The 22,811-nt window shown below is 31.0% G+C and overlaps 2 protein-coding genes across 8 annotated transcripts in view; both read right to left on the reverse strand.

Moving 5' to 3' along the window:
- The window catches only part of sif (guanine nucleotide exchange factor still life), a 72,841-nt gene extending 58,394 nt beyond the window's left edge, over positions 1-14,447 (reverse strand). For 3 of the 7 annotated variants that reach the window (XM_089221603.1, XM_089221602.1, XM_089221599.1), the window contains exon 1: positions 13,680-14,443. The gene's annotated coding sequence lies outside the window, so the exon portion shown is untranslated. Of the gene's footprint in view, positions 1-13,679 lie in introns of all 7 variants that reach the window. The other 4 variants (XM_089221604.1, XM_089221606.1, XM_089221601.1 and 1 more) reach the window with 3 other exon arrangements.
- A 2,562-nt stretch (positions 14,448-17,009) lies between these two features.
- Positions 17,010-21,516, reverse strand: Sec61alpha (SEC61 translocon subunit alpha). The gene is made up of 9 exons (XM_015523445.2): positions 21,276-21,516; positions 20,245-20,312; positions 19,535-19,600; positions 19,259-19,469; positions 18,920-19,177; positions 18,678-18,844; positions 18,474-18,614; positions 18,157-18,405; positions 17,010-18,080 (listed from the first exon to the last, which is right to left on the reverse strand). The coding sequence occupies exons 1-9, from the start codon at positions 21,280-21,282 to the stop codon at positions 17,817-17,819; spliced, it is 1,431 nt and encodes a 476-aa protein (XP_015378931.2). The 5' UTR covers positions 21,283-21,516; the 3' UTR covers positions 17,010-17,816.
- Positions 21,517-22,811: the final 1,295 nt, after the last annotated feature.

The raw sequence follows: 22,811 nt of genomic DNA on the forward strand, positions 1-22,811 counted from the left end.
AAGTAATAATAATAAATTATGAATTATAATAATTAATAATAAAAATTTCTTTTTGCATATTTTGGTAAATAAAATGCATATTTTACAATTTTTTATTGCATATAAATCCTAGCCCTAATTATTAGTCTTGGCCTCGCTGCCCTTAATACACCTATAGGTACTATATAAAATATAGTAGGTACCTATTTACTATTCAGATAATAATAGAAAGTATTATCGTCATCATCAATCAAAGGTAAACTATAAGCATATACGCATATTTAAATTGAACTAAAAGTATATGGCAAATTTCATTTTAGATTATTTATTTTCACCCCTTTTAACATATTATCCTCAGGATTCATTGCATTACGTCATAATATCGATCATAACATATTAAATTAAAATAACATATCAACAACTAACGGAACATAGAATAGTATGCTTAAGTATCAAATGACTAATTGAAAACATCACACAGCTTAAACATAGTAGTTCCATTCCCCCTTTTTATAAATCACTACGTGTGCAATGATTTAATATTTCAATCATTAAAATGCAATACATTTTCATAGTCTGAAAACTAATTAACAAATGTTATCTTCAACATAAGTATGTTATAGTATCGATGTTAAAAACACTTTTAGAATTTATGTTCTATAGTAAAAATGAATTTCTATGCAATTCATATTAGAAGTATTTCTAAATACAGACGGTATGCGTGACCATAGGTGGCCTTTGGTGCTAATTTTCCTTAGGATGGGAAAGGGGTTGCAAAAATTAATCTCAATTTACTGATTTAACAAACCAAAATTAATTAAACAAATTACAATTATAAGGTTTTTTCTGGGAAGGAGGTCAACTGTACCCTTGTGCACATTCTCCCCCGTCACCAAATGACACCTCTGCGCGTGGCTATTGGATTCTGACAAATTTTTTGCAAGTCTGTGAACCAAGAATTAGAAAGAAAGCAACACGACATAGAATATATAATTTTTTTAATAAAAACATGATTTTTGATTGTTTGAATCAAAGTTTCAAATTGTAAAATAATATTGATTGAAAATTTAGATATATGGTCATTATAGATTTATATGGCAAATAATAATACCTAATAATTAACAATAGTTCATTCCTATGGAATACTACAGTAGGTACAACATAATGTGAAACATCATTTTTTAGCGTAGGTAATAGGTATAGTATTATAAATCTTAGATTTTTCTCAATGGTTTGTTGAATATGTTTTATTTTATAAATAAGATCTAAATTAATATACTTAAATTGGTTGAAATATTACAATAAAAGTTTAAAATATAGAATTTGGTCTAAAAATAAAATACGAAACATGTAATCTTTAAACAATATATTCTGCTTGGATTATTTTATTTATTCACATGAAAGTTATGTCTATATTATGTCTTAAGTCTTTGAGAGAACGACAAGGAATATTCTCGGAGAGGTTTAGAAATAAATTTGTTGAATGTAATTTTTTGGTATCAACATAATTGTCAACAATACATAAAATATTTAGTACAATCCAGACATTAGATTAGGTTCGGTAGGTCAGTCATTTATAACGAAATAATTTTTTCCTGAACTACTTACGAAAATGTAGTTATAAATTAAAATATAAATTACCCATAGCTACCCACATCAGAGACGATATTTATTATTACTTAAAACCTTTAAGCTGTTGGCCCGAAAATATTATCAAATATTATTATTCGTTATTTACTTATTAGTAAGTACCTATGTTCATCGTAAAATAATAAATTATTACATACAAGTACCATTAAGTAATAACTATTTTCAGTAATTGATTAGATTATAAGTAATATATAATTACTCGTATTTTACGCAAATATATTGTAAAAGTGCAGTACCTCTATAATAACCAACCGAAGAGTAGCAATATAACCATTTAAACAATCTGTTATATTAATTTAAATTATTTAAATTTAATAAACTGTAAACGGAGTAAATAAAAGTTACAATAAAGGCACTTGTTGAAAAAGTTTAAAAAAAAAAAAAAAAAAATCCAAAATAATTTAGTTTATACTACGAGAATCGTATATCTATACGATGGAAATTATGACATCAATAAATTAACGTTAAAAACATTGCATTATCTTATAAATTATGACTGTAGCCATACAAAAATGTCATACACTTTTGAATGATCTATCTATAGAAGCAAATTTAGTATACATTTAATCGAACTATGGGTTTTTATCGGTCAATATAACTCGTCTTGAACCATTCGGGTAGCTTTTGTCAGAAGCAATATCAATAGTCAATAATACAACAGATAACATTATCAAAGCAGCAGGTGGACAAATCGGTAACGAAATATGTAGTAAATTTAAAACGATTCTGGAGAAAAACAGTGGATTCAAAACAGTAATATGTCAAATTCCGAAAGTACTCAATGGAGAACTGGAAATCATTAAAATATGAAAATTTACCGTATAATTACATTACCAGCTGATAATTTGCTGCTCCAGGATGACTTAACTCGTCTTAGCACCTGGTGCACTCAAAATAATTTATCCTTAAACATAAACAAATATAAGATCATAACCTTCTCTAAAAACCGTACACCTACTCTATATAATTACTATATAAACAACATTAAATTAGATCGAGTCTATCTATACAAGGACCTGGGAATTTATTTTGACCCATCTCTTTCATTTAATGATCACTATATGTATATCCAAAATAAAGCCTCTTCGATGTTAGGTTTCATAAACCGCAGCTGTAAAGACTTCGTCAATCCTTTAGCGTTAAAATCACTCTACTGTTCCTTCGTCAGATCATTACTCGATTATGGATCTATAGTATGGTCCCCACAATCAATCGGTGCTACAAAAAACATGGAATCAATTCAAACCGTTTTCTACGTATCATTCAATTCAGATGTTGTATCGAACGTGCACCTCACTCATCATATCAACCATTATTGTCGTATTTAAAGCTAGAAACTCTTATCAACAGAAGGAAAAGACTTGATCTATGTTTTATTTTTAAATTAACGAATGGGTATATTAACTGTCCAGACTCCAGAAGTACTTTCTTTATTGAATTTTAATATTCCAAATCGTAGAACTAGGCAATTAAATACTTTTTATGTGCAACTCCAACGTTCAAATTATTGTCAAAATACTCCTATGAATAGATCTATGCAACTTGTTAATTATTTAAATGTTGATCTATTTTCCTGCGTTTCCTTAAATAATTTTAATTTTTACATAAATAATATTTTAGCTGTTTAAATGTTATAATCTATGTCAATATCTCATTAAGTCGATTTCCAATGTTATACTTTACTCTGTAGTCTGTATTCTTAACCATTTTTGTTTTCAGTGAATTATTGTCAACCATAAGTGTCTCATCACATACATTACTTAAACCTGTCTATTTACCTAATGCATACTATCTGTATTATAGCTGTCATATTATAATTTTTAAGATTAGTGTTCATGTGATAACAAATATTATTATTATTATTATTATTATTATTATTACATATTTTATAATAATAGACGTATGTCTATAATAAATGTAACTGGGTTCGCCCGTTTAAATTATACAAATAAATAAATAAATTAAGGGGATCGAAGAGGAATTAACTGCGAAAGATTTCGTTTTTAAAGTTTTCACCAATTACATCTGTTGAAGTGGAGAGGAGTTTTTCCAGGTAACTATTATTATATAAATATAATAATTTAAATAAATACAATTTTTTACATAAAGATTTTTCGTTTAATAGATTCAAAAACGTATTAGCACTAAACAGACGAAGATTTACAGCGGAACTTTTTAACATACTTTAATTATTCAATGCAACTCTTTTTAATTTTTGTTTATATTTTATTTAATTTTTTCAGTTTATTCCATTCATCTATATATTTATTACATTTCTTGTCCAATAATTTTGATTTTTTTTAAATGCATATTTTTCAAATTGATCATGTATATTTAGCTGGTTTTTAGTGCATAAATGCATACATATTCATACATTTTTTAGTGCATAAATATCTTAACCCTACTTATGATATTGTTACTAAAACAACCAGATTTACCCACTATAACCATAAAATGCTACAATATAACAGGTTATCTGGTGGTAGTGCACCAGCAACGATGACGATGATTGATGACAACACATAGTTTCATCTATAAGAGCGATCTTACAAGGATTCCGGCCAAGTGACAGTCACACCAAATTTGGCGTCTATATATGCGATATAAACAGCGTTATCTGAGCAGCCTCTTAATAATATAAAAATTTGTATAACATCTCGTAATCTTATATATTATGATTTTGAGCAAAATCTACTGCTTAATAATAATTTATAAGTAAATAACGATGAACAAACGCAATATAACCGTAAATTATAATATATGTTAACCATTTTATTTATTTGTAAATCAAAAGAACCAAGCTTTATTTGCTTTACAACATGACATCTCAAAGACTTCAATAAAATATGGGGGCATGGTGTGGCTTTTGGTAGTTGGTCTCAATCACTAACTTGTTCTTAGATTGAGCATCGTCCGGCATCGCTAGTTCCTAGATAGATAACCATCCAAGTTTTAAGTGACGAATTCTAATCCCACATACCACGTGTTCCCCGACCAATCGTACAACCCCCTCCCCTCCAACATACAACTGCCAATGGCCATAACCGGTCTATAGTTCTATACTTATAAGATCAATAAAAAATAAATAAAAAATAAAAATATGTACCTATTATGATTTAAAACGCATATTAAATTACACCTACAATTATTAAACATTTAAACCTAGTATAATAATTATTCAATTATGAATGATAAAAAATTATATGATAACATTTTAAACTATTGTAATCGCTTTGCTATAATTATTTTCTAATAAAAATCAAATTTAAAAAAAGCATTTTAAACTTTTGTATCTTTAACTTACCTGTTTGATTATTGTACCTAGCATTATGTCTTCATTGAAGTTTGGGCAGTGGACGATAATGTGTTTGATGTAGTAGTTTTCATTGCATGTTGGGCATAGGGGTGGATCTGTCTTTGCCATAAGGTGTCCATGTGTAAATTTCGTGTGGCCAATTCTGAGTCTTATTATTATTATTTAAATAAAATATAATCTAAGATTTAAGAATTAAAATCAAATTGAGTTATATTTTAATATATATGTAGGTTATTTGAAATTAAATAAATTCGAATTTTTTTTTTAATATTTGATAAAAATAAAACTGTTATACCTATAGATTACATTTTTTCATTTTCATTTTTGTTATTGTATTTTTCGTACTTGAATATATATATATACATTAAGCCCTCAATTGTGTAGATTTTTTTTTTTGTCTTGTTCACTCGCTGAAAATGCTTATCAGGCAATTTTTCATTGATGTATAATAGAGAACGTGTGGATTATAATACCTTTATTGAAAGCGATTGAAATCAGAAAATTTCAAACCACCAAAGTTATAATTTTCATCTCTTAAAAATCGAATGTAATGTTTATATAGCTTAAAGTTAAGATAAATTACTTTTTTCTTTGAAGTGCATATTGTATTATATTCAAAACATAAAGATAAGTAAAATTCAATCCAAAAACCCAGCATTCAGCATCATATAAACTTTGATGAACATAGAAGTAATAGTTTAATAAAGAAACATAAGCAATAAATAATATTACATAAACAATAGGTAATCCCAATATATTATTATATACTATTGTCTATTATACTATCAAGAACACTCCACATAGTTGCACCACACATTAATATATTATAATAATGAATAATATTATAATATTATGGAATTTATCACCACACGTCAATATATACATGAAGCGTGATATATTTACACAGTAATATTAAATCTATTTATCTCAATTATTGACTATTGTATAATTATTTACCAACAAATTAAATTGAGTGATATTGATGGCTACCATGCTAAAATAAGAAAATAAGAAAATCAACATACTAATAAATTTATTAAACGAGGGAAAAGGTACGAAGTACTGCGTATGTACTTTAGTAAATGGTATCGATGTAATTTCAAAAAATTCTCAAAATCTGTGAACAACTATACACGCAGCCCGAATGACAACTGCGCGCCTGATCTATACGTTTTCCTTATACAAAATTCTTGAACAATTGTGTTTCGACTGTTTTGAGAATGGGACAATATTGTTGTTTCCGGACGATTCTTATGTGAATTGTTGAATAAGTGTTAACCGATTAAATAAAAAAATTAATGAAATATATCTTACAGCATAATTAAATAAATTTTTTTTTTTAAGTTAATTGTACTGCTTTAAATACTGAGTGATAGTGAAGTAGGTAGGTAATTAATTAATTGATTTTTCGATGATTTTTTGTTTGTGTAAGTATGTATACGTGTTGTAAGTTGTAACCCACTTCAATCTTCAACCTTGAGGAGAGTTCAAAAATTAAATCTAGTAGATACTAAAGGGGGACAAATATACCGATTACTTTACAAAATAATAAAGAATTTTTATGTTAAGTCAGCTTTTGACATTTCAAAATTATTTATTCATTACTATTCAAAAATGACCGTGACCTAACCTAACTTTAAGAGACACTTGAAACATGAAACCATTTTCAAAATTTGCTTAAAATTTGAAAATTAAATACAATGTTCCTTATAAACTGTTCTTTCAGCAACCTAAAAATTTAAAATTATACAGTGTGTTCAACGATAAAGGTAACACGGAATATTTTGAACGCATGACCTTGTATGCAATTCGGGTTTTTTGTAATGCGTAAAGGACATATAATTACATTTATTTTTGATAAATCTTGATTTTTTTTTTTTAAATTCTGCGCATGCGCAACAATATAATTTTTTTTTAAATGGCACCTCCCATTTTTGAGTTCAGATTTGAATTATGTGAATTTTTTCAAGCAACTTTGACCTTTAAAGTTTTGCTCTATCTTAAAAATTGACCGATTGAGATTCAGTGTACTGTCATAAGTACAAGTAATTTACATTACTTCTACAGAAATTTTAACTCAAATTTCTTGTAAATGGTATAATTTTGGTTAATTAATTAAACAAACTAACACATATCCTATTATTTTAATACAGTTTTAAAACAAATTATCGCCTTATCGCTATTGCGTTTTTGCTATCGCTCATCCGAACGTCCCGAACAATCATAGTATTAATAACAAATAATATTGGTTTCATATTTCTACAAAATAAATCTTTTCTCGTTCTATCTTTTATCGACTTTTATTGTATGCCTTAGATTATTTTATCTTAATGTCGTAGGTAATCTAACAAACGATAATTTTGGTTAGGTACTATTTCTAAATTTGCTCAATGCTCACACTTATGATACAATTGTTGTTAAATGTGGTTTGTCATTCGTTTGGGTCACATTAATTTTTCGTTTAATATGGTGAGCTTCAGTGAGAAAACAGATATGCTCTTAATTTATGGCGAGTGCCTAAAAAATTCGCGTAATGCAGCACGATTGTATGCAGAACGGTACCCGGATCGATATCACCCACCTCACAACTTTTTTGTGCGAATTGAAATGAGTTTGAGAGAACACGGACAATTCACGAGTAGAGATGGTAATGGCCGCCGTAATCAAAGACCACATGAAGCCAATGATGATGAAGAAATTCAGGTATTAGCATACATTAATATTAATCCGCGTTCTTCCGTGCGACATTTGGCAAGAGAACTTAATGTATCCGTGGGAAAAGTGCACTCGATTTTGAAAAAAAATAAGTATCATCCATATCGGCCAAACTTAGTTCAAAATTTAGTACTTGGTGATTCAGAGAGAAGGCTTACGTTTATTGCGTGGTTATTGGTACAAGTTCAAGAGGAACCACAGTTTTTGGATTACATTTGTTGGACTGACGAATCCAAATTTACTAATAACGGTATTATTAACAAACAAAATAATCGATATTGGTCTGATAGTAATCCATTTTGGACAAACGATACCAATTTTCAACACGTATGGGGAACAAACGTTTGGTGTGGACTTGTAGGTAGCAAATTACTCGGTCCTTATTTTTATGATGGCACATTGACTGGTACGAGATACCTCGACTTCTTATCAAATCAACTCACCATTTTTATGGAAGATGTTCCACTAAACATTCGCGTACATCTATTTTTTCAACAAGACGGAGCACCTGCGCATAACGCATTAATTGTTCGCGAATATTTAGAGAGAACTTTTAATCATAGATGGATGGGCACTCGTGGACCAGTACAATGGCCGCCAAGATCACCAGATTTGACACCTTTGGATTTTTTTTTATGGGGACATCTGAAGACGGTTGTCTATTCTAACCCACCAAATGATCTTCAAGATTTGAAAAATAAAATAATTATTGCGTGTGCACAGTTAACCGAGGAACAAATATTTTCTGCGACACACAGAGAAGTATTGCGACGGTGTGAAGCATGCATTACAAATAACGGTAACAACTTCGAGCAATTTATACGATGAATTGTAAAATTTAATCAAAACTCACCTGTACATAATTTAATTGTTCAATAAAATCAAAATTTGTTTTAAAACTGTATTAAAATAATAGGATATGTGTTAGTTTGTTTAATTAATTAACCAAAATTATACCATTTACAAGAAATTTGAGTTAAAATTTCTGTAGAAGTAATGTAAATTACTTGTACTTATGACAGTACACTGAATCTCAATCGGTCAATTTTTAAGATAGAGCAAAACTTTAAAGGTCAAAGTTGCTTGAAAAAATTCACATAATTCAAATCTGAACTCAAAAATGGGAGGTGCCATTTAAAAAAAAATTATATTGTTGCGCATGCGCAGAATTTAAAAAAAAAAAATCAAGATTTATCAAAAATAAATGTAATTATATGTCCTTTACGCATTACAAAAAACCCGAATTGCATACAAGGTCATGCGTTCAAAATATTCCGTGTTACCTTTATCGTTGAACACACATAAGTATATTTTTTTTTTTAATTGCACATTTCAAATTTATATTTTGAAAAAAAAAATGGATATTTAAATGAAAAACTATGATTTTAGATTTATTTTAGTAATTCCTAAAATATTAAAATATTATTCGTAGGGACCTGAAACTTCGGCTCTGCATAAATTATTATTTACTTTAAACAGTGAAATTTTCAAAATCTCCAGATTAATTTTAAGCTCTTTATGCCACGAATAATTCACATTGTTCTACGGTACTTCATCGTGACATCGGTATTGACTTATATATAATAAGTTTATAAGTTATAACTAGTAATATTACATATTTACATAAAATCATGTTATGATGTAGGTACCCGGTACCCATATCTATGATATTTTTTAGGTAAAAATAAGTCCAACCTATCGTATTTCTAATATAAAATAAATGTATAGTAAAATATTCTTATAAAAGACTGACTGCCCTTTTTCGCTTACAATCGTTTTTTGTACATATCATATATGCGATGATTTATCATTAAATCATTCAAATATAACATATCCATTTCAGTTACCTCAATGACAAGGTACACTCGAAAATTAGGTATTATACAATAAAGCGAGTACATACCTAGTTTGCGTGTTACGTGACGTGACCTTTCGGGCAGTAAAAATGCTTTAATCTTCAATAATTGTAATGTTTTTTAAATCGATTTTGTGCTGAGTGAGTTCATCGGGTTTTTCTTACATACTTCATTAAAATTTAATAATCAAACATTCTACAAGCATTAAAACTTAATTTGCTGTAATATTATACTTAAGATTTTGAATTAAATAAAGAAACTGTTACTACCTATACAAATATACATATGTTGAATTTTTAAAACCATTTTTATTCTTAAAAACATATTTTGGATTATTTTAAGTGCTCCAAAAGTTTAATTACCTATCTTCTCTATTGATTTAAGAATAGAAACAAATAGTATACTTTACAAAACAACATCTTACCATTAATATAGGCTTATTTTTTAACAATGACATTTATCTATCTATATAGCGTATATTAAGCTTATAAAAGAGCTAATTTAACAAATGACAAGTTTACTATGGTCCGCATAATCGAAGATATTTAACGTTAACTATAATATCTATATACAGATGTTTATCAAACATCGTTTGATATGAGTATAATGACCTTGAGTGCAGATATTCACTAAGTTTTAAGTTAATAATCGCTGAATGTGATTCAACTTTTATTTTATTTGTGTACATCTGTCTCAAACCAATAAGACATAAGTTATAACTATTAAAATATATTATATATATTAATTATATAATATTATGCTCGTGTGACTTCTTGTTATAAGAAATAAGAATATACTATTGTACTAGATATACGTCTTACATTAAACATAATATTATGTTTAATAATCTATGCCTATGGAAAATATGGCAAGGTTAGTTAAACTAACATCTCGAAAATTTAACATAACTAAATAGATTTCTATCTTATACTATATTTTAAGGATATCGTACGGAACTCAAGTATCTACCCACTACCAGCCATGAAATGACCATAATATATTATATTATTAAATTTTCAAGCATGCTTATCATTTATCAATAATAACTACCAGTTGGTTAACTTCCTCGATATCTATTAATTACTATATTCAGTGGAACCTAATGCATGCGCTCATCCCTTGCGCGCTAATAATTTACTTCGACGGCGTTGTTTTGAAAATAAAGACATTAATAGTTGTATTTAATTTTATCATATTATGCCAAAACATATTTTTTGAGTGATAAGTAACCACTTTGAGCCAGTGGCGTATTTGAGCCTTTGCCTAGGGGGGGGGGGATATTAAGAGGAGTAAACTACCCCCACCAATTAAAAACATTTTTTTTAGACATAATAAAACAATGCATTTTTATTATTTATTTAAGCACTTCCACGTCCTCGGGCCAAATGTTCCATCTTTGCGTATCATAGAGCAATCACTAATCAGTAATCCGATTTATCCGATATAATATGTATTATCAGTTGACAGTTATCACAAAAATTTCTAATCCAAAAAATAATATTAATTATTTATTTATTAAAATATTTAGATACACTTATAAGTTCAACAATCATAAAATATTATTTTCAAAGATCTCTCGGGGGGGGGGGGGGGGGTCGCCCCTATCGCCCCCCCCCCCTCAAATACGCCACTGACTTTGACCTTCAACCTTATTATCCGATGCTTCCCTTGTCCAATGTTGAACTCTCAAATACACCCTTGATCTCGACTACAGTAGTATACGTGTACCAACCAAGCAAATAAAGTCATCGCACATGGTTTAAGGATAGGAAGACCGCGGAACCAAGTCATTAAATAATTTCTCTGTCATGTACTACTTAATATATACTACGTAAATATGGGAATTTGGGAGAATATCATAATTTTTTTAACTAAGTAGTAGCTTTAATGTTATGATCATATTGATAAATAATAATATATTATTTATAGACGTCAGACACATTAACAAAATTAATATGGGTTTATCAAAGTCCAGAAATCATTTACTCACGAATAAGTGAAAAAACATGTCCACATGAGTAATTAATTCATATATATATATATAAAATATATATATGCATATATAATTTTTTACCACAATAAGAGACGACATTCTGGCTTAGCAAAAAATTCATAATGTATTTTAATATATTTTTTTTTATTAGAGGTTGACGGGTTGAGCCTCAGCTTCGACAACAAGGTCCCATTAGCCTGTGGAACTGTCGGGGAGGGAACTGTTGGTTTTGGTACTCGTGGATGTTTTGGCAGAATTTCGAATGGGAACCCCTAGGTTTCTGACATACTCGGGTTGGGGGGGGGGGGGGGCGATCTCTCTTTCCAGACAGCATGAACTACCCGGAAAGCGATGCAGCACATGACCGGGATTCAAACCGGCGACCGTGCGCGTCGCAACCGACGCCTTAATCCGCCCGGCCACTATTTTAATAAATTATTCTTGTATTTATTCAATTTAGTATGAATGCAACACACAACATATTTTATGAATTAGCCGTATAGTATAGGAACCATCACTGCATGAATTTTCCACCATATATTTATATTAGTATTTTATCGACATAATAAATAATAATATAATTAAAAAAACATTTTGCATGTACTATCATTTATAGTATAGGCACTAGACGTTTTCTACTTTATTCGGTTTTTAAATTTATTTATGACAATAGTATTGTTTGCGAGTATACAAAATTGAAAAATATCAAAATACAGGACTATAATTTTTTTTTATAAAAGTTTAAAAATTTTCAAATTTTCAATTTAAATAGCTATAAGACCTATAGCTTGAAAGTTTAATGCAAGATTGAAGATTCCATAAAAATTTCTCTTAAAGTTTAAAAACAAAAAATTATAAACATTTTTCATAAATTGAATATTTAATTGAAAAATCCAAAAAATGTAATTAAAGTTAAAATTTATAAATTTTAGGGAATTAAAACTCGTCCCTAATGTACTATTAATATTATTATTGACTATGAAATTAGTTTTGAAAATGTTTAATATGGTTATATAACTTATAAGTTATTTATATCAGATTTTACGAAATTGCTGCAGTATTAAAAGTTTAAACATGCGATTTAATTTGTAAAAACTATTTAAGCCTATACAAATAAACATAAATATCCTACTTCTCTATTTATTCTAAAAAGGTAATAATAGAAAAACTTACTTATTTGGAAATAAAATTGACTACCTATTTCTATAAAGTTTAAAAATTTAATAAATGTATAAAACTGTTTTTTTTAACTAACGTGAGAGAGCCGGCATATTGAATAATATCTTATTCAATGCAATTTTTTTATCGAAATAATACCAACATTTTACGTGCATGAACGCTCATCATGGCTCACCGGTAGACTAATATTGTCATTCGTTCCGGTTTTAACAACGTGTTCAGATGTTCCAGCCGGTCATTAATTTTAATTTTAAAATTTGGCACCCCACTCAGTGGTTCATTAATTTGTATACATAGGCGCCGACTACATGGGGGCTCGGGGGCCGCAGCCCCCATTGAAAAGATGGAGTCAGGGCTCAGCCCCCATTGAAAAGATTGAGATTTGAATTTCCCAAATCATGTTTTTAATTTATTTCGTGTTATACTACAGGTAGTATTTATTTTATCATATTTTACATATTTGAATTAGTTTAAACTAGGACTTTAAGTGACTAAAAATTTGAGGGGAACCGTTATTAATGAAAAATTTTGAGTGTTCCCCTGATTTAAAATTTAAGAGGATACAATTAAAAATATAGATATAAGTAGTCTACTTCCCGCGTCTCTACTCTTTAACCACATATTTAAATTATTTTGAAGAGCAAAAGTTAAGGCTAATATGTAGCAAATTCGGCCCCCGTTGGCATTTACAAAACCTGGCGCCTATGTTTGTATAATAACAATTTTTTTTCTTCATAATCGTTTGATCATTACATTTGATATTCGTTTCGTGAACCTTAACGTTACTTCAAAAGTTCGAACTGGTCAATGGTTTTGTCCGAGAGTGAACCACCCCAATGTGGCAATGTGGGACACCCGTGTATAGGGAGTATAGGACATACATATATATACCTAGCTGGCCATCATTTCATATATACATATTATACACAAATGCGCTGATGATATAATTGAGTAGTGATGTGATAACTGATAACGACAAAACACAACTCACACGTCTAGTCCGGGGGCAATAGGGGAGCGGCGATGGTTGCAGAATTAGCGGCGGCGGTGCGTTGCTCTTCTACGACGACGACGACGACGACGCCGACAGCGGCGGTCGACTGCACGAAAACGACGGCGGCGGTGGAGGCGGCTGCTGAGACGGTGGCGGCGACGGTCTCGTGTGATGCACGGTGCAAATGGCACGCGACATAATATAATTACGATGTATAATATACGCAACCCGAAACGAAGCGTTTAAAATAATTAAGCTGATAAATGTATAATATTATAGTAATAATAATAATAAAAATAATAACGGTAATAACAATATTATACAAACCGCTATTACACTAATAACGGACGGCGACGACGACGCCTAAGGCACGCAAGTACGACGAAGACGGGTCGGTCGCGCGGCTTTTGCGGCGCGTACCGTACACGCAGACCATTTAAAACGACGATAATCTTTAACAGCGGCGGCGGAGACGAAGATATTATTTCTATAAATAATATATCACATTATGTATCGGCTGCCGCCGTGCTCCCCCGCTGATCACACTGTCTCCCGCGCAATATTATATTAATAATAAATGACCACAATATACTATAGTAATAATAACGGTGCTGTTGATAATACGACTACGGGACCGCTCAGAGAGTGATGGAGAGAGAGAGACACCCGACCCGCCGGCACGCACCGCTACTAACTCTCCAACACAACAGTCCGCGTCGGCGGCACACGACGCGAAACGCGCACGGCGGCAGCGGCGGCGGCGACGACGGCAGCGGCACGTTCGCGCTATCGCAGCCCGCGACGACAGTCCGTAAAGTAATCCGGGGATTTTCCCGTCGGCGTGCCCCAGGATTTTACACCGCCGCCGCGACGTGGATCCTCCACGCGGGGCATCCTCCGCGCCATCAATATGTGGTGCCCCGCCGCCGCCCTTGACGTCCTGGCGGAAAATTGGGGCCATCTCGACTCGAGCGCACCGTGGCAATGCACGCGTGTGGGTGGGTGGGGGGGGGGCACTCCCGTTCCATCCGCCCACCCATACTCTATACACGCAGTGTCCTACTGCCACCAGGTCCTTTATCCGTCCGCGGTGACTATTATGTTATTATTATACTATGTGTGCCGGTGCGTGAGTTGGAGCGCGACAGCGGGGGCGATCTGACCGTTGGCGAACTCTGTATGATGCACTGCGAACCGCGCGGACGACGCCACTCCCTTGCGATCACCGACACCGCCCGAATACTACGGCGGTAAACTTAGCCGGGATCACATATCGGGACTGATCCACTAGGCGATGACCGATTTTTTAATAGGTTCCATCGCGATACTTTATAGGATTAAAGGACAACTACATAATACACGTGCCTACTCTTACTATCTACTGCAATCTATAGATTTAGAGCAGCCTAAGAGAATCGTAAATTTTGTTATAATTTTGTCGCTGATATTCTCGTAACAGTGTGATTCTAGTCGTCATTTGGTAGATTTGTCGTTATGACACGTATTCCAGACATTCCGGTATTCAGCTAAACCGAAAAACCAACCATATTATCGCAACGTGCTCAAAAACCAGCATCATTCATTTTATTGACCCATCATCATCTCGAACCTCTTAAAAACGCGTCGTTTCCACTCGCCTCGAGAGCCTCTTTTGCCACCACCCCAGAACTTCACCTATTCTTACCCAGTGGCAATTCAGTAGCTTCGTCGTTTGACGACAGCGTAATGAAAAAAATAATTCGACAAGCACCACTTAAAAATCCGCAATCAAAGCATATGACGCAACGACCCCATTGATATTTAACCCAATTTAAGGCAGCCTCGGCGTCATTAACCGAGAGTCTCACATCCTCGGTATCTGTTCAATTCCGTCATGACACTCTTATACGCATATAATAGGGGAGGGAGGTGTAAGGAAAGATTCAATGCTTGCAAAAGCTTGAACAGTAAACTCAAAATCATTTTTCCTCTTTTCTGTCCCATATTTGTCAGTACGATTATTAAAACATTATACACGGTACGGGGAATCGCTTATATACCGACGTGCGTTGTGCCCGGGTATCCATTTTCTTCTAAACGCAAACACATCGAACCAGATATAATCTGTCGTCATACACGCCGGGCGTTGCTGCGACGTTGCCGCGGCGCGTCAGAATCGCTCGTTCGCGTTCCACGTTTTTATTATTGATTTAAGACGAGGGACAAGATGCGGTATCCATGGCAACGTCGGACCCAGGGCAAGGGCGCGAAAGAGAGCGAGAGAGAAATAACAGAGAGCTAGTGAGTGATGGCGAGGAATCGCACGCGGAGAGGTATAGGTAGTGATGCCGCTGCCGCTAACGGTGGTGGATAGGACCTGCCACGCCCAAGTGGTGGCGCGCTGCTGCGGATGCACTGCGTTCTTCCCTTACACTGCACACCGTTCGCCCACCAACGAGCCTTATGTATGCTGCTCCAAACGCTGCGTGACCAGATGCCCACACGATAGCGCACTTGACCTCGTCACCTCCGTTAACTGCAAGTATGTTGCGAAAAGTAAAGCGTATCCACTCATTGCGCAATTAAAGGTATATAAAACTGTACGACATGTCAATAAAAATTGACGAGTGTACTCTCTAAGGATTTAATGCAAAGTAATACTGCATTCTGTCACTCGCCTTAAGGGTCTCGCAGCACTTCAATATTTTCGCCGTAGTATTCAAACTGTTTTACCAACGCGGCAATAAAACCATTCGAGCCAATGCGGCTAATTCGTCACTCACCCTCACTAAAACGGTATTAGAACCTAACTTACCTAACCTACGTTTATACCCATACGATTCTCAGCGGTAAACGTGCGATTAACCGAACTTACACATAATTATATCTAATAACACTACTAATCTTTTCGTTTTACCATTTGTATACTGTGAAGAATACATGATATTACAATGTACGAAATAAACCAAACTTACATAGTGCTATTAATTATAATAAGATAATATGATTATTACTTACTTAACTTATGATTTTAATATTTTAAATACACAGAATATTACATAGTAACAATGTAAGTGATGTTAGTAAAATATATTTAACTAGGTTAAATAATGATTAGAACATCTAATATTGTAGTATTTTAATTATTTTGGATGGATATTAATCATTTCATAATATACATGTTATATCATTATATTATGATAAAAGTTATAGCTATTCCTGATGCACTTGGTGAATTAGAGTCACCTGTACCAGAACCAAAGCATACAAGATTCATCTCAATTCCCTAGTGGTTAGGTAATTCATATGTAACATTAAAAATGATTATGATTAAAAAAAAGAGAATAATTATCAAAAACAATGTTTTTATTCAATTGTACGTGAAAATGTTAGATGAAAATATAAGAAAACCCTTATCATAACGGCATTTCAATTTTTAATTAACGATCAACAACATAATTGATCTAGTATAACAATTTCTCATTAACAATAGATATGTTTAAAATGCACTTCAATTACAGAATCTCATGATTATATATTATACTTATACCATATCAATTCATTTTTCTATTAACATAGAAAAGAATGATGGTAAATATTTGTTTTATTATAATTCATTAATATATAGCAATGAGTCATTAGTAAATGAAGTGATAAAACAATTGTGTTGAGATGGTCAGAAAAAAAATATAATCATTTGACTCAAAACATATTCTTAATTTTACTTCTATTAACTTACTGTAAGTATTTAGTATTTACATTAAAAAAATTAGGAAGAATTGCTGCCAATTGCAACATTATATTTATATTATGACGTAAGATTTAAGAAAAAAAAAATGTTCATATATTATAAATTTCCTATTTTCTAACATTAATATAATTTACAAAAAAAAAAAAAAAAAGAAAAAAATTATAATAATAATAACAAATAAATATAAATTTGTTGTTGGGACATATTTTTAGACAATATTTTAAAATAACATTATTTTGAAATGCTGTGTCGATTTATCAATACATTTTCAATTCTAAAAATAAAGATATTTTCAGAATAATTTAAATTTGAGTCATACATAGACCATGACAACAGTTCTGTCCCACAGGGACTCGATGATTTTTTCAACAATTTCATTAACTGTTTTATAATGTATAAACATTTTAGAACAACAAGGTACTCATACCACCCATTTCACTTTGTTCTTTAACAAATATTTCAAAATACTGGTATATAATAGTAACAGCTAACAGGATACCCGTGCCTGATCCAATGGCACCCATGAAGTCAGCCAACACTGATAATGCACCAATACAAAGTCCTCCAAAAGCTGCAGCAGTAGGTATATAACGGTTCAATTCATGAATCATGGAGTTATCCCTGTGACCACGCATAACCATTTGTTGTTCTTTTAATTGTTTTGCAACCTATAAACATAAATGTTTTATTTACATAATTAACATAATAAATAAATAAAATTGAATATCAATTTGCTATACTAACATCTTTAGCGGATGATCCAGAGACTTCAATCCAAGTTTTGGAAAAGAATGCACATGATCCCAACATGAATACAATATAAAGAATAGCATGAATAGGATCTTCTGCAATGTGAGATAGATTTTCTGGTGGAGATAAATAGTAGCACAAACCGCCAACTGGATATGCTCGTGCTGGTCCACCACCACCAACATCAGCCCAAACACCCAATAAGTTCACTAATATGTTACCATGGAATTTTACAGCCAACATCTATGAATTAAATATTCAAAATATAGGTGACTAATTATTTAATCAAAACTTAATGACTATCATTTTACCTGAGATATAACATATAAATTCGATACTAGAGCAGATTGTAAAATTATAGGAATATTTGATGTATAGAATAACTTGATTGGATAGCTGCTATATTGTCCACGATACCTGGCAGACTTAATAGGTAGATCAACTCGAAAACCCTATAATATAATGAACATATAACAACAAAACTCACAACAATTTTATTTTCAATTTTAACTTACTTGGAAATATATAACGATAGCAAATACTAATACAGTTGCCAATAAATTCATCAAATTTGGTAAGTTTTGTCTATAAAATGCTTCTCTTAATGCTCTAACTTTGTCCTGTCTTGTAGCCAATAAATGAAACAAGGCAATAACAGCTCCTTCAAATTCAGTACCTCGACCTTAAAAAACATAAACACACACCAATTATAAAATAACAAATAACTAGGAAAAACTTTAAATTAAATATAATTCACCTGTGTTAACAGTTGTTGGACTGAAAGCTTTCCAAACTATTGTTTCACAAATATTAGTAGCAATGAAAAGTGATATTCCTGAACCTAATCCATATCCTTTTTGCAAAAGTTCATCCAACAACAAAACAATTAATCCAGCCACAAACAACTGAATGATGATTAACAAGCATACACCAGCTCCAATTTCACTAGGATCACCATACATACCAGTCATAACATAAACAATTGCTTGTCCAACAGTAATAACCATACCAAACACTAAAACCAAAAATATTTTTTGGTCAATTAAATAAAACAGTAATTATATTTTTAATTGTATTCTAAAAATATAATGCATACATTTTTGTGCTCCATTAAATAATGCACGATCTTTAGGAGTATCACCAACTTCAATGATTTTAGCTCCAGCCAACAATTGCATAATAAGCCCAGAAGTTACAATTGGTGAAATTCCAAGTTCCATTAAAGTACCTCGATTTGAAGCCAAAATTACACGAATCCAATAAAAAGGATCAGCCGAGTCTGAACTCATTATTCCAAACAAAGGTATCTAAAAATTTAATAATTTTTAAATTCTGAAGACAGCAAAACTAATTAAAAGATAAAATAACTTACTTGACAGCAAACCAAAAAAATGAATAATGTAATAGCAGTCCATAATACTTTTTCTCTAAATTGAATCTAAATAAAATATGAATACATAATTAATAAACACTAATTATATTTGTTATTTAATTTTATAATTTTAAAGCAAATATTTAGGTAATTGACAGTTAAATATCTGCTATTAACACATAATTTTTAAAATATACACTAATAACAAACTATTAGTACTAAAAGTAACTAAAATATCTTCTATAACCAACAAACTGAAAATAAATTCATCAAATAAAAATTAACATACCTAATAAATATGTCTATAATATATTAAATATTGTACAATATAAAATATAAGCATTTTTTTTTTTTTTTTTTTTTTGAACTAGACTAATTAATATATAATGTGAATTATAAAGACACATATTCAGTTTTTGGGACCTAAAAATATCCTATAGTCCGGCTCACAAAAAGTGGCGGCTGGCCGCCGTGATCCAAGCAGATTATTTGTTGTAGTAGTTATAAAACAACAATATTGCTTAAATTGCCAATAATTAAAGCTGCACCGCCAGCTTTCTGGATCGCAACAATAGAATGAGAACCACTGTCTACACGTTGGGTGAGATTCAGGGTACGGCGGCGGCTAGCCGCCACTTTTCGTGAGCAGGACTATAGTAACAATATAAATTTAAAATAGCTTTAACCTTAAACTGTGCTCATGTACTTACTTTTCGTTCAGGTTTAGCAATTTCTGGCAATATACTGCAGAAAGGTTTAATAACTTCTAAAAATTTAACTGAAACAAAAATTCAAAAAAAAAAAATTAAATTTTGGTATTACCATAGTTCAAAATGTAGGTAATAGGTATTAGGTAATACATGCAATTTTTCAAGTACATTTGAAATAAAAAATAATTTTAGATAGATCCAATAATTTATTGATCATTTACAACTTCGGCAACAAAGCCCAGATCCAATAATTGTATTTATTGATCTATTCATTGAAATTCAATCAGTAATCTAGATTACCCAGAATTTTTAAAAATATTGTTAGGTACCTTACTTTATTATTGAACATAAACTAACATCTTTACATAGCATAGGCATTTGAAAGTTAGGTAATTTAGGCAGTTTTAATTTTGAAAATGTATAGGTAGGTATGTAAAATAAATAATAATAAGTCATTATACATCATGTAAGCATAATATGCAATTTCAAAATAGAACACAAGAAAATATACATGTCATATTTAAAAGATGTGTTTTCAAAATATAATTATAAATTAATCACAACATTATAAATCATATGAAAATGTAACAGACAAGCTATATCACATGAATACATGCTTTGAAAAAATCAATTAATAAATTTATTAATAAACAGGCACCTAATTTTAATTTTATAAATTACAATTTATACTGAAGTAAAAAATAAGAAGCCTCAAAAGTTAAGTAGAAAATTAATGACACATTTCTGAATGAATGAAAAAAAGATTTCTAAAGATCAAAAACCTGACCCACTTTTTAAAAGCCAAAAAAAAAAAGAAATCTTTCAAGCAAATTGATTTAGAATTTGTAACAAGTCGTTTAGGAAAGAAACATATAATTAACTGCCATGATATAGATCAATTTCCAGCAGATTGTCCGTTGTCAAAGTTATGACCAAATTAAAGGGGTTCCTTCATAAAGGTCCAAAGAAAAGTCGAACTATTAAAGTTTAAACCAAAAATGTAATGGAAAACAAACAAGAATTATACTTACAACCCATTGTGATTGATTTGTGTTTGTAACAGTCTTTTGGCTTCAATTATTTAAGAACATCAGTAGTAAAACAACACGTATTTAACGTCAGGAACCATAAGAGACAAGTGATCTGCAAAAGGTAGACGTCACAGCGACAGAGTACAGTTTACTTTCAATATTCTGTGGAACGTACAACCACGTAGCGGCTTGATCGACAACATCAACACGAACACACATGCAACGATTTTTGTCGAATGTCGATGAGTCGGCGACACGTATAATGCAAGCATACCAAGGAGGTTATAAACACACCCTTCCAAGGAGAGTGTACATGTATACGGCATACCATTTTTAAACATTTTTCATGTGACGTTGGACCATCATCACATTATTTTAATAAATAATATCATATTATAATAGTTATATAATAGTATTATTATTATTACTATAAAAATAAACAAAAATTATTATACCACAAATATATTATATTATATCTATAGACTATGAATCATGAGTCAATATAAGATACGAAAATACCGGACTTATTAATCTTTTTGAATGAATTATTATCTATTTGGAATAAAATGCCTAAATATTTAACGTAATATATTATATAACTAAATATTATTATTATTATTATTATTAATAATAATATTATTACAACCTTTTTTGGATATTTAATCACAATTTTACAAATTATAAATATTTTTTTAGTATTAGAAGTAGCTTTAGCTATTTTCTATTGATAATATAAGGCAAATATGTGTTGTATAAATATATTTATTAAGTGTCTTATTAGTTATTTTCCAACAGAAATACATAAATCGCTGGGCGCTAAATGAAAAAATATAAAAATTATAAATATTTCATAAAGACTAGCGTTTGAGTCGTTTGACATTACTAAATACAAGTGAAATCATATACTTAATACCTATATAATAGTATATAAACAATTTCACAAGTAATAATATACACATATTTTACTATAATATTATGTCTCTTACGAAGTCTTGGTCGGTTAGTCGTCACCGTCTGTAGACTGTATGCGGATTGCGGGCTGTGATCCATCATCACGAAGAATAACAAAAATGGCTTTATATTTGAATAATCGAATCCGATACATACAAATCGATTATCATAGTAACAATATTATTCTACAATTATCAATGTATAGTAATATATTTACAGATAAACGGAGATTATATTTTCAATTTTAGATCATTAACATTTCATATTTTTCTATGCACGAAAATTGACGTATTAAAAATTTTAAGAAATGTGACAACTAAGGCATTTTGCGTCCTGGAAGGCTTATATCGGAACATGCTTTTGAAATACGTCATTATTCTGTATAATACGGGACGTTTTGGCCACCCTAAATATATTATCAAGGTCCCCATAAGGAGAGGGGATCAGATGGACCCATGGTATTGAAAACTGGACTTTCGAGGGACTTGACATTCATGCAAATGATAACTTCAATTATATTTAAAAAAATGTTTCAAAATTAATTGTTATTTAAGAGGAACAAGATTTAGTTCTGTACCAGCGCCA

The sequence above is a fragment of the Diuraphis noxia genome, unplaced genomic scaffold, assembly GCF_037042655.1.
Source record: "Diuraphis noxia isolate RWA-SAM2 unplaced genomic scaffold, SU_Dnox_SAM2 contig0002, whole genome shotgun sequence".
Taxonomy (NCBI): domain Eukaryota; kingdom Metazoa; phylum Arthropoda; class Insecta; order Hemiptera; family Aphididae; genus Diuraphis; species Diuraphis noxia.

Bases quoted from the DNA above. Each gene is read 5' to 3' on its own strand.
- Sec61alpha (XM_015523445.2), bottom strand. The intron at 19,601-20,244 runs GTAAGTACATGA...TATTTTATTTAG, and splicing joins TTGCTAAACCTGAACGAAAA to ATTCAATTTAGAGAAAAAGT. The intron at 19,470-19,534 runs GTAAGTTATTTT...TTAAATTTTTAG, and splicing joins TTTTTTTGGTTTGCTGTCAA to ATACCTTTGTTTGGAATAAT.